The sequence below is a fragment of the Engystomops pustulosus genome, chromosome 3 (genome assembly GCF_040894005.1).
Source record: "Engystomops pustulosus chromosome 3, aEngPut4.maternal, whole genome shotgun sequence".
Taxonomy (NCBI): Eukaryota; Metazoa; Chordata; class Amphibia; order Anura; family Leptodactylidae; genus Engystomops; species Engystomops pustulosus.
The window spans coordinates 12030226-12047859 of record NC_092413.1 but is presented as its reverse complement, the minus strand read 5'-3'; the positions used below and the strand labels follow the sequence as shown (position 1 = coordinate 12047859).

General features: G+C 47.8%; 1 protein-coding gene across 2 annotated transcripts; it reads left to right on the top strand.

Annotated features, from left to right (window-relative positions):
* The first annotated feature begins 299 nt into the window (after window positions 1-299).
* On the top strand, window positions 300-17195 carry LOC140120977 (zinc transporter ZIP9-like). Of its 2 annotated transcripts, XM_072140063.1 has the most exons (7): window positions 300-528; window positions 9782-9887; window positions 11117-11296; window positions 11409-11477; window positions 13115-13200; window positions 13996-14130; window positions 14218-17195. In XM_072140063.1, the coding sequence occupies exons 1-7, from the start codon at window positions 433-435 to the stop codon at window positions 14455-14457; spliced, it is 912 nt and encodes a 303-aa protein (XP_071996164.1). In that variant the 5' UTR covers window positions 300-432; the 3' UTR covers window positions 14458-17195. The 2 variants fall into 2 exon arrangements, with proteins under 2 accessions (XP_071996164.1, XP_071996165.1); XM_072140064.1 differs by lacking the exons at window positions 300-528; window positions 9782-9887 and adding an exon at window positions 10342-11004.
* Window positions 17196-17634: the final 439 nt, after the last annotated feature.

Below are 17634 nucleotides of genomic sequence, written 5' to 3'. Positions count from 1 at the left end.
ATGAGCTGCAACGTCTTCTGATCTAATTACTTGCAGTTTGTTCTTATATCCAGCAGAGGGCGCCCGTTTGCGTTGTTTTCATGCTCAGGCTTTGACTGTAGTTTCTCATATCTCCCAGCAGATGGTGCAGTGTTCTATCTGATCCTGCAGTTGCGCAGCTTGTCCAGCAGAGGGCGCCCGTTTGCGTGGTTTCCAGTCTCAAGCTGTTGCTGCAGTTCCTCATATCTCCCAGCAGATGGTGCAGTGTTCTATCTGATCCTGCAGTTGCGCAGCTTGTCCAGCAGAGGGCGTCGCAGCGGGGACCTTTGCAATGATCTCATCCTATTGAGGCAGCCGAGGCTTCAGTTCCCATTGAGCGCTGGCAGGAGGAGACGTGTGAGGCATGAGGGAGCAGCCTGTGCCGGCCACTTCCCCTGTCTTCCCTCTGCCAGCATGGAGGGGCTGCTGGTGGTCTTCCTCATCTCCCTGGGCATGTTCCTGGGCTGCTTCCTCCTGGGGCTCATCCCTTTAGCAGTGAAACTTTCTGAGGTGAGTGTTATGTGCGGCAGGGAGGGGGTTAATCACTGGGACAGAGGTCACGGAATGTTGTTACTCTGTGTTAGATACATTGTATCTGGGTGAGAATGGTTGGATACGCCGTATCGTCTGGGGGGAGAGGGGGTCGGATACGCCGTATCGTCTGGGGGGAGAGGGGGTCGGATACGCCGTATCGTCTGGGCGAGAGGGGGTCGGATACGCCGTATCGTCTGGGCGAGAGGGGGTCGGATACGCCGTATCGTCTGGGCGAGAGGGGGTCGGATACGCCGTATAGTCTGGGCGAGAGGGGGTCGGATACGCCGTATCGTCTGGGGGGAGAAGGGGGTCGGATACGCCGTATCGTCTGGGGGGAGAAGGGGGTCGGATACGCCGTATCGTCTGGGGGGAGAAGGGGGTCGGATACGCCGTATCGTCTGGGGGGAGAAGGGGGTCGGACACGCCGTATCGTCTGGGGGGAGAAGGGGGTCGGATACGCCGTATCGTCTGGGCGGGGGGAGAAGGGGGTCGGATACGCCGTATCGTCTGGGGGGGGGAGAAGGGGGTCGGATACGCCGTATCGTCTGGGCAAGAGGGGGTCGGATACGCCGTATCGTCTGGGCGGGGGGAGAAGGGGGTCGGATACGCCGTATCGTCTGGGCGGGGGGAGAAGGGGTCGGATACGCCGTATCGTCTGGGGGGGGGGGAGAAGGGGGTCGGATACGCCGTATCGTCTGGGGGGGGGGGGAGAAGGGGGTCGGATACGCCGTATCGTCTGGGCGGGGGGAGAAGGGGGTCGGATACGCCGTATCGTCTGGGCGGGGGGAGAAGGGGGTCGGATACGCCGTATCGTCTGGGCGGGGGGAGAAGGGGGTCGGATACGCCGTATCGTCTGGGGGGGGGGGGGGAGAAGGGGGTCGGATACGCCGTATCGTCTGGGGGGAGAAGGGGTCGCTTAGTAAAGCAGTGACATGTAGGCGCTGCAGACCTCCTCCTCTGACCGTGTACACACCAGGGATGTGCCAGGAATCCTGTGACCACACGGCACTCGCTCCCATTGGCGTCTTCCTAAACCCGATCATTTACTGATCAATAGTGGATTATAGTATAGAAGGTTTGGGGGGGTAGCCCGGGGCTCATGGCCACCCATCAAATGTTATACTGAGAAGGACCTTCACCCATGAAATTCTTATACAATTGTTCCTGCTCTCAGTACACAAGAGACATTTCAGGACCATTGAAGGTGCTCCAAAGGTCCTGGAACCTCAGATTGAGAGCAGCAGTAGGTACACATCCTCCATACCCCAAGAAGCTGATTCTAGTACCAGATCCATACAGCCCAGAGCCCCTGGTGGTCTTATCCGCGCCTTGCTCCTGATATAGTCCCTGCTGGGCCGGTTACAAGTCAGTAAGGACGTGGTCGGCGTCTGGAGAGCAAATGTGGCACAGCTCGTCCTCACCCTGCTGTGCCCTCACCCTGCTGTGCCCTCACCCTGCTGTGCCCTCACCCTGCTGTGCCCTTAGTGTCCATTGCTCTGTTATACTGTGGTATAGAATAACAGACGCCTAGAACTGATGGGAAATTGAAGACCTTCTGAAAAACCCCTTTAACCTTTGAATAGAAAGTACATTCTCAATCTGTGACAGTCTACCCCCCCCCCCTCCCTCCATATGAAGTAGGGGGGGGGGGGGGAGGATTGTGCCCCTCCCCCCCCACCTCATCCAGTCCTGTAGTCTGACATCTCCCACTATTACTGTATGACATTACAGCCATCACCATGTGATCAGGACATTCATTTCCATTCTCTGACAGCAAACAGACGTCCTCAGGTCCTGTGCAAGAGGAATGGAATTTGGTATACATGATAATGGCTGTAACTAGAAAACCCCTTTAAGAGCCTCTCGCAGTGATTGGGTCCAGGAGTCACGGTTATGATCAGGTGATGCCACTTGGCCTATCAGATGGAGCGGAACACTCCCAGAATGTATACATTGTATAAAAGTGACACAGGAAGTGGCGGTTTCATGCTCCACCCCCTTCGGTCCTGCCTATATACACCCGCTTGTATATAGTCACCTGGCTGTATATAAGGGCGCTGGTAGCCTCTGTATACTGATCAGGGGATTATACACCCGCTTGTATATAGTCACCTGGCTGTATATAAGGGCACTGGTAGCCTCTGTATACTGATCAGGGGATTATACACCCGCTTGTATATAGTCACCTGGCTGTATATAAGGGCGCTGGTAGCCTCTGTATATACACCCGCTTGTATATAGTCACCTGGCTGTATATAAGGGCGCTGGTAGCCTCTGTATACTGATCAGGGGATTATACACCCGCTTGTATATAGTCACCTGGCTGTATATAAGGGCACTGGTAGCCTCTGTATACTGATCAGGGGATTATACACCCGCTTGTATATAGTCACCTGGCTGTATATAAGGGCACTGGTAGCCTCTGTATACTGATCAGGGGATTATACACCCGCTTGTATATAGTCACCTGGCTGTATATAAGGGCACTGGTAGCCTCTGTATACTGATCAGGGGATTATACACCCGCATGTATATAGTCACCTGGCTGTATATAAGGGCGCTGGTAGCCTCTGTATACTGATCAGGGGATTATTAGGATGAGCATTATAGCGGTATAATCCGGTAAGCTGTAGCCTCCAGGTGATGCTTCAATGCTCCTCCCGCCCCCCCCCCCCCCCCCATCCCGTGGTGTATCTATGGTTAGTGTATGCAGGACCTGCACATCCCGTGGCGTCTCTATGGTTAGTGTATGCAGGACCTGCACATCCCGTGGCGTCTCTATGGTTAGTGTATGCAGGACCTGCACATCCCGTGGCGTCTCTATGGTTAGTGTATGCAGGACCTGCACATCCCATGGTGTCTCTATGGTTAGTGTATGCAGGACCTGCACATCCCATGGTGTCTCTGTGGTTAGTGTATGCAGGACCTGTACATCCCGTGGTGTCTCTATGGTTAGTGTATGCAGGACCTGCACATCCCGTGGTGTCTCTATGGTTAGTGTATGCAGGACCTGTACATCCCGTGGCGTCTCTATGGTTGGTGTATGCAGGACCTGCACATCCCATGGTGTCTCTGTGGTTAGTGTATGCAGGACCTGTACATCCCGTGGTGTCTCTATGGTTAGTGTATGCAGGACCTGCACATCCCGTGGTGTCTCTATGGTTAGTGTATGCAGGACCTGCACATCCCATGGTGTCTCTATGGTTAGTGTATGCAGGACCTGCACATCCCGTGGCGTCTCTATGGTTAGTGTATGCAGGACCTGCACATCCCGTGGCGTCTCTATGGTTAGTGTATGCAGGACCTGCACATCCCGTGGCGTCTCTATGGTTAGTGTATGCAGGACCTGCACATCCCATGGTGTCTCTATGGTTAGTGTATGCAGGACCTGCACATCCCATGGTGTCTCTATGGTTAGTGTATGCAGGACCTGCACATCCCATGGTGTCTCTATGGTTAGTGTATGCAGGATCTGTACATCCCATGGTGTCTCTATGGTTGGTGTATGCAGGACCTGTACATCCCGTGGTGTCTCTATGGTTAGTGTATGCAGGACCTGCACATCCCGTGGTGTCTCTATGGTTAGTGTATGCAGGACCTGTACATCCCGTGGCGTCTCTATGGTTGGTGTATGCAGGACCTGAACATCCCATGGTGTCTCTATGGTTAGTGTATGCAGGACCTGCACATCCCGTGGTGTGTCTATGGTTAGTGTATGCAGGACCTGTACATCCCATGGTGTCTCTATGGTTAGTGTATGCAGGACCTGCACATCCCATGGTGTCTCTATGGTTAGTGTATGCAGGACCTGTACATCCCATGGTGTCTCTGTGGTTAGTGTATGCAGGACCTGTACATCCCGTGGTGTCTCTATGGTTAGTGTATGCAGGACCTGCACATCCCGTGGTGTCTCTATGGTTAGTGTATGCAGGACCTGTACATCCCGTGGCGTCTCTATGGTTGGTGTATGCAGGACCTGCACATCCCATGGTGTCTCTGTGGTTAGTGTATGCAGGACCTGTACATCCCGTGGTGTCTCTATGGTTAGTGTATGCAGGACCTGCACATCCCGTGGTGTCTCTATGGTTAGTGTATGCAGGACCTGCACATCCCGTGGTGTCTCTATGGTTAGTGTATGCAGGACCTGCACATCCCGTGGTGTCTCTATGGTTAGTGTATGCAGGACCTGCACATCCCATGGCGTCTCTATGGTTAGTGTATGCAGGACCTGCGCATCCCATGGCGTCTCTATGGTTAGTGTATGCAGGACCTGTACATCCCATGGCGTCTCTATGGTTAGTGTATGCAGGACCTGCACATCCCATGGCGTCTCTATGGTTAGTGTATGCAGGACCTGCACATCCCGTGGCGTCTCTATGGTTGGTGTATGCAGGACCTGCACATCCCGTGGCGTCTCTATGGTTGGTGTATGCAGGACCTGCACATCCCGTGGTGTCTCTATGGTTAGTGTATGCAGGACCTGCACATCCCGTGGTGTCTCTATGGTTACTGACTACAAACAAGTCTGATGCGGCAGTCACTTATTTGCTACATTTGACTACAAAGGTGTCATTGTTGTCTGTAACCATGGAGACACTTGAAGGGTTTGTCTCTTTTTTGAGAAAATAATAACTATTGTTTGTGTAATGAGAAGTTCTACAATTTTTCTAAATATTTTGTGTATCGATTCTTCCCCGATCTCTGCTAGCTTCTATGTCTCCTTCCTGTGGATACAAAACGTTCCCTGGTCATGTGATGTCACACAGGTGCACTGCTCATTATATCCCTGTGATGTCACACAGGTGCACGGCTCGTTATATCCCTGGTCATGTGATGTCACACAGGTGCACGGCTCGTTATATCCCTGGTCATGTGATGTCACACAGGTGCACGGCTCGTTATATCCCTGGTCATGTGATGTCACACAGGCGCACGGCTCGTTATATCCCTGGTCATGTGATGTCACGCAGGTGCACGGCTTGTTATATCCTCGGTCATGTGATGTCACACAGGTGCACGGCCTGTTATATCCCTGGTCATGTGATGTCACACAGGTGCACGGCTCGCTATATCCCTGGTCATGTGATGTCACGCAGGTGCACGGCTCGTTATATCCCTGGTCATGTGATGTCACACAGGTGCACGGCTCATTATATTCCTGGTCATGTGATGTCACACAGGTGCACGGCTCATTATATTCCTGGTCATGTGATGTCACACAGGTGCACGGCCTGTTATATCCCTGGTCATGTGATGTCACACAGGTGCACGGCCTGTTATATCCCTGGTCATGTGATGTCACACAGGCGCACGGCTTGTTATATCCCTGGTCATGTGATGTCACACAGGTGCACGGCTCGCTATATCCCTGGTCAGGTAACATCACATGACCAGGGATATGATGAGCCACACACCAGTGTGACATCACATGACCGGGGGTCAATGTTTATCCACAGGAAGTAGCCACGGGAACAGTGAAGCTTCCTATGGTAGGACAGCAAGCAGAGATCTTAAAAATCAAGAGGAATTGATACAGAAATTGGGAAATTGTAGAACTTTTCATTAACATGATGAATCATTTGCTGAAAGTGGACATCCCCTTGAAGCTGTTATCAGCTGTATAATACAAGGTGTAGGTGCAGAGCACCAGGGGGTTAGTTGGAGAGTAGTAGACAGGAAGTAGCTGAGGTTGGCCCCTAGTTCATGTATGAGCGGCCGCGGTGTCACCTCATGTCTGCAGTGACAGTCGTGATATTTACTCGTGCTCCGGAGTGTCCCCGGGCCGGATGAATGGCTCTGTGTACAGTAGTTGGCGTCTCCCTGCATTACACTCTGGGCGTCTGCCAGGACGGGACACGTTGCCAATTGGCAGCTGTTGTGCGACAGAACGTAGTAAAATCAGAGACAGAACTGTAGAATCTGACTACACAAGGTTTGTTTGTAGTCTGTTACCATGGAGACCTGTAGATCTCTATAGGATCCATATATGTAAAACACAAGGGTATTTTTGGCACATTATGATGTAATTTGGGACAGGGAGAAGGTGCGAGGATCCAATGTGTCTCTCGGTGCCGTGATGACCGGATCTTGGCCCGTGTCTGGTGGTTTCTGGTTTCCTCCACGCCTTTGTTTAGATCCTGGAATATTTGGCTCCTGCATGAAGTAATTATAATAAACCAGTTTACCCGCTGCACCCGACATCGTGGACCCGTAATTATTACACGTGGCCCTGTAGCCTCGTCTGCGACCCGGCTCTGTAATGTCAGGCAGCTGCTGTAAAGCCGGTGCCAGTAATTGCAGTCGTTGCCGTAATGAGATCTGGAAAATTGCGCTGGGTGTTCGTGTCAGTGTTACAGGAAGCAGCGGATGTCTGTATATACATGAGACAGAGTCACCTTCCCAACCCCAAAAGAATTTGGTTTTAGGCTATCGAAATAAGACGACCCCCAGGTAGGGGGAGGAGACGGGGACAGGCTCGTACTGCAGAAAGAATGTAGGTGGATCCATTCCCCTTTTCAGGATCAGGAGTGAAGTCCGTGAAGCGGTGCACAAATGATCATCTTTTACTGAATATGCAAATCGGCCTGCAAGTGCACAAGGGGCGGGGCTTGATTTTTCAGATTTGCCTGGAGATAGTCGGGATACTAGACGAACTGATCATGTCAATCAATCGTAGCTAAAGATGTGGTTCTGGGTGGTCAGTCCGAAAGCACTTGTAGCTGTTTTTAGGCAATTTAGGCCCCACCTCTAGTGCACTTGCACTAAATTTTAGGTAATGCAAAATGATTATCATTGCATTGCATCCTAATGGTTTAGGAGGCATTTTGGACCCATCTACCACCCTGGTGGTCAGGCCAGATCACTGTAGGTCCCATTGATTTGAATAGGAGCTAAACTGCAGTGACACAGCTCAGCCACTACACAGAGAATGGCGCTGTCTGCTTCCTATTTTACTCTCTCTTTTATTAGCTGCAATGTTCAGGTGGTCTGCGTGGGTGCTGGACTCCCACCACTCTGATATTGATGAATCATTCTATGGATGAGTGATGAATATTTTTATTGTGGAACATCCCTTTAAGTCCATTAGAAGCAGATGCATCAGTACATTTGCATTAATGAGGCTATTATGATAATTCACAGACACGATGAGTGTGATGATAATGTAGACGGCGCGGCGTGCAAGCTCTTTGATAAGGCGCCGCGGAAAATTCGCCTTTGAAGGGTCGGACTTTGAAAGCGACAACAGAGGAGACGTCCTCCATGATCATAATATAAAAGAACAAAGATCAAACCCCCAACACATAGAAGTGTCAGATCTGTCACTTGTGTCCCATTAATGGACTCCCTGGACTTTAATCCAGACAGAGGATAGTCTTTAAGGGGAACCTGTCAGCAGGAGGGACCATACAGACTGCAGCCAGTGTTATGTATTGTCCCTGGAGAGATGTGTAATCAGACCTCACACTGCTGTGCTCTGTGCTCTCTGCAGTCAGTGTTAGGTATTGTCCCTGGAGATATGTGTGATTATAACTTTGTGTAGCTTGTTAGCAGTGACAGTACTATGATTAATGGATTTATATTCCAGGATTGTAGCTTTTTCAAGTGCATTGGGGCCCTGTCCTCACACTGCTGTGCTCTGTGTTATCCCCAGCCAGTGTTATGTATTGTCCCTGGAGAGATGTGTGATCAGGCCTCTGTGTATGTTGTTATTAGCAGCAGGACTAAAATATGGATTTATATTCCAGGATTGTAGCTTCTTCATGTGCACTGGGAGAGAGTGTCCTTACACTGCTGTGCTCTGAGCACTCAGGATTATGATTCTCCATAGCCCTCCCCTCTGCTCTTAGTGGCTGCTTTTGTATTCAACTATACTTCTGCAGCATTTACATTGGACAGAGGGGGTGGGACTCTCAAGTACCCTAGAGCAGAGCACAGCAGTGTGAGTATACCCCATATGTTTTTAGAGTAGCTACAGATATGAAATAATGTATAATCCCATATTTCACAGTCCTGCTTCCACTAACAACATACACAGAGGTATGATTACACATCTCTCCAGGGACAATACCTAATGCTGCCTGCACATTGCACAGCAGTGTGAGGACAACCCCCCCCCCCCCCTACCATTACAATCCTGGAATATAAATCCATATATCACAGGCCTGCCGCTACTAACAACATACACAGAGGTCTGATCACACATCTCTCCAGGGACCATACCTAATGCTTCCTGCACAGAGCACAGCAGTGTGAGGACACCGCCCCACCACAATCCTGGAATATAAATCCATGTATGACAGTCTTGCTGCTTCTAATAACATGCACAAAGATATCATTACACAAAGGTCTGATTACACATCTCTCCATGGACAATAACGAACACCGACTGCAGAGAGCTCAGAGCACAGCAGTGTGAGGATACACCCAAAGCACAATCCTAGAATAGAAATCCATATTTCACAAAGGTCTGATTACACATCTCTCCAGGGACAATACATAACACTGGCTCTAGTCTGTTTGGTCACACCTGCTGACAGGTTCCCTTTAAGGAATATGTGACGTGCACTTGGCCCATCAGTAGGTTGTACTGTGAGCACTAATGATGTGCAGATGGATGGGGGGCATGAAATTAAAGCCATATGTGTAGGAGAACTGGATCAGTCACATCGTTCTGCCCTTCTTAAAGGGTATGTTTACTTTTGCAGCCAAGTGAAAGGAATCTTTTCTTAGAGTCAGGACATTGATTGCCGAGTCCTAGCATAGGATTAGTATCCGAAAGACAGAGGTCACAACACGTGCGGAGATAAGCAGCCGCCTGACTGCCTGGCACCGCTCATCTCCACCCTCAGGGACTGTGTGTCATAGACGGGCAGTCCCCGGGTTACGTACAGGATAGGTTCTGTAGGTTTGTTCTTAAGTTGAATTTGTATGTAAGTCGGAACCGTATACTTTATAATTGTAACCCCACACAAGTTTTTTTGGTCGCTGTGACAATTGGATTTTAAAAATGTTGGATTGTCATAAGGACCAGAAATAATAATAAATCCTCATTACAGACGCCTGTGATATCTGTTATAGCTGATTATTATCAGAACAGTAAATTCCCAACATCCAGAGGTCCGTCTGTAACTAGGGGTCGGGTGTTCTTAAGTATGGGTGCGGTTGTACTGTATATTTCTAATGGATTCCTTATCCGGGTTCCTGACGTCTCTCTCCCACTTTCTTCCAGAAAAAGCTTCAGTTTGTGAGCGTCCTGGGAGCCGGATTACTGTGCGGGACGGCGCTGGCCATAATTATCCCAGAAGGGATCGAGCTTCTGGACGGCTCCTCCAAAGGTTAGAAAAACCAAGTCTTCCGGAGCCTCGATTGTTGTATCTGGACTCGATGTCTTCGCCTGGACTTGGCGCGATGCGACTATTAATCTGTCAAGGTGTCGGAGCCAGGACACACAGTCCCAGGGCGGTATTCAGACTGCGAGCCAGAAACTGCCTGTATATGTACAGCTTCTACTAACTGAGCCTGAGCTGCAGTACCAGACACGGCCTGTGCTCAGGAGGGGCGCTGTGTCAGGATAAAAAGCTGTCCGATCTATATGACAGGATATACAGGATAATTTTTATACAGACGTAGAGGGATATTGGATCCAGATTTACGTGGGCCCTTGTTTATCCACCCCAATACCTCCCCCCATCACCCTCAGTCATAGAGAAATGGGGCAGATTTATAAAACTGTCCGAAAGTAACCCTGGCTTTATTACCCAATCACAGCGCAGCTTAGATTTCATTATCTTCTCATGAAACGTGGAAGCTGTGCTGTGATTGGTTGCCATGGGTAACAGACCCCATTTTATGTTATGGGGAAGATACAAGCAGTTTTTTATAGTATTTTTATTGTGTGACTACTTATTATTATAATAAAATCATTCCTGGGGGGGCAGCCGTATCGGAAGCTTTCACTTCACCCCCTTTCACAGTTGAGAAGGTGCTTCGAAATGAAAGTTTTATTAAAGGGGCGTGTTCAAGGAAAAAAAACATGTTTTATCCATTATTTAGGGATTCGGGGCATAAATTGTGCATTAGATGTGGGGTTTGATCACTGGGACCTCACCAATTGCTGGACCCCCGTCTTAAAGGGGCGGCCATTACCAGTCCATTCACTTCTATGGAGATAAGCGGCGCCTCTGGAAGGAATGAAGTGTCAGTGCAGCTCAGTGACCGCTGCTCTAATGATGGGGTACAGAGGACCCCTGTTTTTGTAATTTTTGAGGACCCCTCCCCCCCTTATAATATATGTGAAGGTTATGGCTTATTTCTGGGTAAGTCCCTTCACCTCTTCTACCCTCAAATATGAACGATATGACTTTGCCCAGTATGTCCCAGTCTACACAGTAAATCAGAGAAGCTTTCCCCATAGTAACTCACACAAGACAGCAGGGGGCGCCACTGACTACAGTAAGAAGTTCTCAGGATATATAATATATAACAGTCCAAGCAAGAAGCTACTCCCCACTCACTTTCCGATAAGCGGCGCCACTTGATTTCTCTCATTTTGTGCGTCTTTCAGCTCCTCCAGCCAAATGTGTGAACATTGCGCAGAATATAAACCTGACGGAGACCACCGCGGAGGAAGAAGTGACCGAGATCAGCTCCGTCCCCCCGCACTTCTTCATTGGGGTCTTCCTGGTGACGGGATTTGTCCTCATGTTCATTGTGGATCAGATCGGCAGCTACTGCTCCTATCACGGTGAGATGATTCGGGGGGCTCTGCATTTACATATGGGGACCCCTGTGATGTCTGTATGGGGGTCCTGCCTTGGATCCTTGTGGTATAATTCACATTTTGGTTATTTTTGCAGATCCACGGACAGGAATGTCAGCCGGCACCAGTATAACGGCCACACTGGGCCTGGTCATCCACGCCGCAGGTGATCACATACTTCTGAGGTTGTCACAGATGTGACTTTGGGTCCAATCAGGGAACCGGTGGGGAACCTTGTCACAGATGACTAGGAACCACCCCCAATGTGGTACCGGTTCTAGTTTAGAATCATTAGAACATATCCTAAAATAAATAGGCTTTATAAATTAGGGCAATTACATGATTCGTTAAAGCGGGTTTTCCCACGAACGCAAGATATGCCCTGACCACTGGATTGGGCCTAACTTGCTGATCAGTGGGGGTCTCAGTGATGAGACCCCCACAAATCACAAAAACGAAGGGTGCGATGGGGTCCCACGTACCTCAGTCAGATCCCTGATCGCTCCATCAGACTAATGGAGCAGACGGCTGCGCATGACCCTTCTGCTAAATTAATCCCTATGGAGCTGAAGGAGATCAGTGAGCGCTGCGCTCGGCAATTTCCGTCAGCTCCATAGAGATAAATAGAGCAGAACAGTCATTACTCTGACAGTGCGACAAGGGGCCGATGGTGGTATGTGGGACCCCATTGGACCCCTCATTTCCTGATCTGTGAGGGTCTCAGCACTGAGACCCCCACCGATCAGAAAGTTAGGCCCTATCCGGTGCACACGGCCTGTGTTCATGGGGAAACCTGCTTTAACCCTTATCAGGACTCCTGATAAACAGGATTATGAAGAGTGTATTATTACTGTATTGTCCTGCCACGTTACACGCCACGTATACAGGGCTCCTGTGTTGTAGGATTTAACGTACTTGTGCGTCACATAAAATAACACGATTCCTGAATAAGACGTTCACATAAAGCGATTATTCTTATCTCATGAGAACCTCTAATCATGAGATTTAAGGAAAAATGTCAATAATGAATGAAGCCATTATATGTACCGAGAAGATTGTATATCATCCAGACCGAGACCAAACTACTTATAATTATAGTCATTGTATTCCTGTAAATAGGAGCAATTAATATTGTAATCTTATCCCTGTACATAGGGGGGCAGTATTATAGTAGTTATATTCCTGTACATAGGGGGCAGTATTATAGTAGTTATATTCTTGTACATAGGGGGCAGTATTATAGTAGTTATATTATTGTACATAGGGGGCAGTATTATAGTAGTTATATTCCTGTACATAGGGGGCAGTATTATAGTAGTTATATTCCTGTACATAGGGGCAGTATTATAGTAGTTATATTCCTGTACATAGGGGGCAGTATTATAGTAGTTATATTCTTGTACATAGGGGGCAGTATTATAGTAGTTATATTCTTGTACATAGGAGGCAGTATTATAGTAGTTATATTCCTGTACACAGGGGACAGTATTATAGTAGTTATATTCTTGTACATAGGAGGCAGTATTATAGTAGTTATATTCCTGTACATAGGGGACAGTATTATAGTAGTTATATTCCTGTACATAGGGGGCAGTATTATAGTAGTTATATTCCTGTACATAGGGGGCAGTATTATAGTCTTTTGAATTTCATACTCAAATAGTAGTTACTGTGCATAGTGTCTTTGGGGGAGGTGATACATACTGGTGATATTCCATTTCTCTCCATTTATCATAACTTATTTTTATCCTGGGTAACACACTGGTTCTCATGATGCAGCTGACAGTTTTCCTTTCCTCACAGCTGATGGAGTTGCCCTCGGGGCGGCGGTGGCTTCCTCCCAGGTGTCGGTACAAGTCATTGTCTTCTTTGCAGTAATATTACACAAGGTAACAAAAACTTAATCCCAAAAGTCAATAATAAAAAATTCCAGGAACATAAAATATGTACATAGTGTTCTCCCTGCTTCCTCTTTTTGCTATGGACTAGTTTGTGTTGCAGCACAGGGGGCTCTATTGGTCTTATTGTGGATTCGCAGGATAGGTGATGGATGGTACCTAATTGCTGGGTCCACTTTTCCCGAATTGATGCAGCAGTAGGTCGATCATGCACCACACCGCTCTAGTAACTGGTGGAGATACTTGAGCGCTCTGCTCTTGTAGCCGTCTTCACTTACAGTCATGGGGGAAGGTTACGTACGGAAAGATGATGCTGTCACAGAGCAAGAGGGGCAATAATATCCAGAAAGGGGCCAGTGATGTCACCACCCATTTCCAGTAACAGTGAATGTGATATTACTATAAAGCATAACTTCCATGCTGCAAGTTGAAACAGGAGAAGGTAATATGAGAAAATACTAAATAAGGTCATGAAAAAATCATCACTTGTAGGAAGAGGGTTAAGCACAAGGATATTGTACGGCCTGAGCTAAAATAAGCAACTTTTACACAAAAACTATCATCAGAAACGGATAATTTCCTGGGCAGAACTGCTACTTAGGCATATCTTCTCATGTTGTGATGGGCAGGGGAGGACAAGTTGCATTAAGCCCCGCCCCCGAGGAACTAAATTAACAAACTCTGCTATAATAGGTAGAAAATTAATAATGTAGGTGTGTAATTTCCATCCTCATAACTGGAGGCACATTGTGGATTGTTGACTATGCTCTGACCCTTCTCCTGCAGGCGCCGGCAGCGTTCGGTCTGGTCTCGTTCCTCATGCACGCCGGATTAGAGAAGAAGCAGATCCAGAAGCATCTCTTGGCTTTCTCCATAGCCGCTCCGCTCCTCACAATTACAACCTATCTGATTTTAAGTATGGTAAGTAGGAAGACTCGGGACTGAAGACTGAGTTTCCTCTACTCCCCAACTGATTAGTGATTTTAGTTTTTCCTCTTTGTGTTGCAGACAGGGGGCTCCCTTCAGCACAGACTAAGTGCCACAGGAAACGGGATGTTGTTCTCTGCCGGAACGTTCCTTTACGTGGCGACTGTTCACGTGTTACCTGAGATTAGTGGCAGGGGAAACCATCAACACCAGGGGGCCTCCGAATACAGACCTCAGGGTCTAGGACTGTTGGAGAGCCTGACGCTGGTGGTGGGGGCCTTCCTCCCGGTGCTGCTTTCCTTAGGACTTCACGACGGCTAGGAATGTCCGTGCCTCTAGTAGTGGCCATATTAGATACTGCAGCGGCACGGTGATGGCCAGGGAATGAAGTGCTCACCCCATGGGGGGGGGGACTTTTTATACATTGGATTTTAAGCTGCAGATGTTGGGAGTAGTAGTGTAATAACTCCATAGGTGCCTGAGCCTGACCGTTATGGGATATACTGGACAATGGGGATAGCCTGTGCTGTCATTGGCAGTAACGGGCCGGGACCAATATTATTTTTCTGCTTTATTTTTTTTAATTGAATTTTTTTAGGATGAATTTGAGGGATTTATCACCAAAAGTAGTGAAATAATCACAAGAAATAAAGGCAACTCAATGGATAGAAAATATCAATTTGGTTATCTTTGCAGAAGGGGAACAATTTTTGGATATAAGCTGTGGGGACTTGTATGGGGCATCACCCCTTGTCCTGCACCCCAATAACAATACTAGTTATTTTTAGTTATGTTATAGTTAGGACTTCCTGTAGTGATAGTGTTAGGGTGTTTGCTCCTGGACTCTTCCTAGAGCACATCGCCCCTTTTTGTTGTTGTCCGTGTCCCCTGACATTACACCTTCTCTTCGTCCATGTGAAGTGACCACCAGACCGGTCAGCCAATCCGAAATGAGTCTCAGGGGAAATGCACTTTAGCTGCTTAAAATTTTAGGTCATATTTTGTAGGCTTTTTTTGTTCTCTGTGTCATTTCGGTGATATTGCCTGTAATTTGTGGCCAAATCCACCGCATTTCCCAGCTTTGACAATTTCCGAGGTTGAAAAACATGGCTGTTTTCTTCCAAAAACAGCGCCACATCTGACCATGGTTTGTGCAGGTATTGCAGCTCAGGTGTATAGAAATGAATGGAGTTTGGTTGCAATACCACACACTACCCATGGTCAGGTGTGGCGCTGTTTTTGGAAGATGGCAGCCATTTTTATAAACCTCGGAGAACCCCTTTAACACGTTTCTGTCTAATACAGGAGGCCCAGTGAGAATGTTGTAATACCCCCTTTCACCTGTTGTGGTGCTGTAGAGAAAACTAACACTTGCTGCCATATTAAAGCTGATCGCTGGAGATCCAAGAAACTCGTTGTTTAGGAGAGGGATTTCCAAAATAACCAATAACGGATATTGTTCTAAAGAAAATCTGAGTAGGAAGTGAATATAAGTAAGAAGTGATAATAAAATAAAATAGATACAAGTTACAATTCTTCTAAATTTGATTTTGAAGGAAAAAAAAAATCAAAGGTCCAAATAGCTGCCACCCATGCACACAGGATGTGTGGGGTATTACAGCTTATTCGCTTCAATAGATCTGAGCTGCAGGATATAATGTAACCCTGAACAATCCCTTTAAGAGCCATTTAGTCAACATTGATCTTAGGGGAAGAGGTCCATCAAGAAGTTCTCGTCAACGTTTCAACTGAGATCATAGGGTCATAGGGTTTTCTTCAAAGGGAAATTTGTCACCACATTTTTCACAAATACAGCTAGTGACAGGTTCCCATAGAGCCCTAGTAACTAACTGCCAACCTTAATTTAGCTAAAAATTGTCCAATGCCTTTTTATCATTCAGCACTTCATGTCAAGTGACCAGGATGATGTCATCTAAGGTCCTTTAACCACTAACATTTGCAAAATGTACCCCATGTATGTATCTGATCACATGAAATCACAGCATTCCTCCATGAACTTCTCCATGCTTGGAGGCATGCTGGGATTGCATGTGATCAAAATGTAACCCATATGTGTATCAGATCACATGAAATTCCAGCATGCCTCCAAGCATGGAGAAGTTCATGGAGGAATGCTGTGATTTAATGTGATCAGATACATACATAGGGTACATTTTGCTAATGTTAGTGGGTAAAGGACCTTAGATGACATTGCCCTGGTCACATGACATGAAGTGTTGAATGGTAAGAAGGAGCCATAGCACAAGGGGAGGAGCTGCCAGACTTGGCTGAACAGGACACTCCATGCTTGATATGGCTATTTGCCAGGTGAGATAACAAAGTTGATTTTATGGGGATGTGAGGGAAACCGGCTAAATTAGGGCTCTATAGGAACCTGGCATCATCAGTGATATAGAAGATCTACATGTTCCATTGTCGTTCTTCGTTCCTGGTAATTTCAGTTCATGTTTCGTAATGTAGGCGTTTCCTCTGTAGATGCCAGATGAGAGATTATAACTGTGGGTGCGGCATAGGATTAGGGGTTGGAGAGAAGATAACTGCAGTTTCATGTGAGTTTGGTACTAGGTGTCTGCTTTTAGTCCCTAAAATACAGCGCAGTACATCAGCCATATTTGATGGACACTTAGTGAGACCTGTACTCTCAGCAGCACAGTCATCTACTGAATGATGAAGAGTCCCTGTCTCCTGGATTGGCTATGGTCCCATGTCATCATGTTTTTCAGTATAGGGCATATGTCCTGTGCGGAGGCAGTGACTCACAGCATCGTATAGGAAGGCGACTATGCTGCTGGGAGTACAGGTCCTCACACTGTCTTCAGCCTGGGATATACTGGTGACATATGGCCCATGGACTGTAACATTGCTGTGTTCTATGTGGCCTTCTGGCTGTCATTTTGTCACCTCTACACTAATAGTCGGCCATGGATCGGTCCGTTGTGTCATGTTTTTTATCCTTTTCATGTTCCTGGATCTCTCTGATGTGTTTTATTTCTAAAATGTATTTTTCTAATAAAACTTACTGTAACCTCCTATTGTCACTGGTGTGTATAGACGTGTCTCTGTAAGCAGGGAACTGGTTCTGGAGAGGACAGGTCCACAATGGCCGGACCTCAGAGGAGAGAACCATGGTGTAAAACGTCTATAAACTCGCCTGTACTCCCCACAATGGTGACCTTGGTCGACCTCACGTGGTCATTGACTCCTGCTGAGCTGAGCCCGGACCCTTTCCGGTGCTGGAGGGGGGTGTCTCTGACTTGGGGTGCGGTTAGATGTGCCGCTATTGTTGGGTTTCCTAACATGACGCTAGCGCATGGGGGGGGGGGGGGGTGAACGCGGTGCGTTTCCAATTTAACCCATGCGACCGGTTACCAGCACCCGGTGTCTTGTATTGTCACTAGCAGCAGGAGTGACCGCACCCTCTGGGCAGTTTCTACAATGCTGTGGTCAGTCTGTGGACCACCGACAGTACAGGGAGCT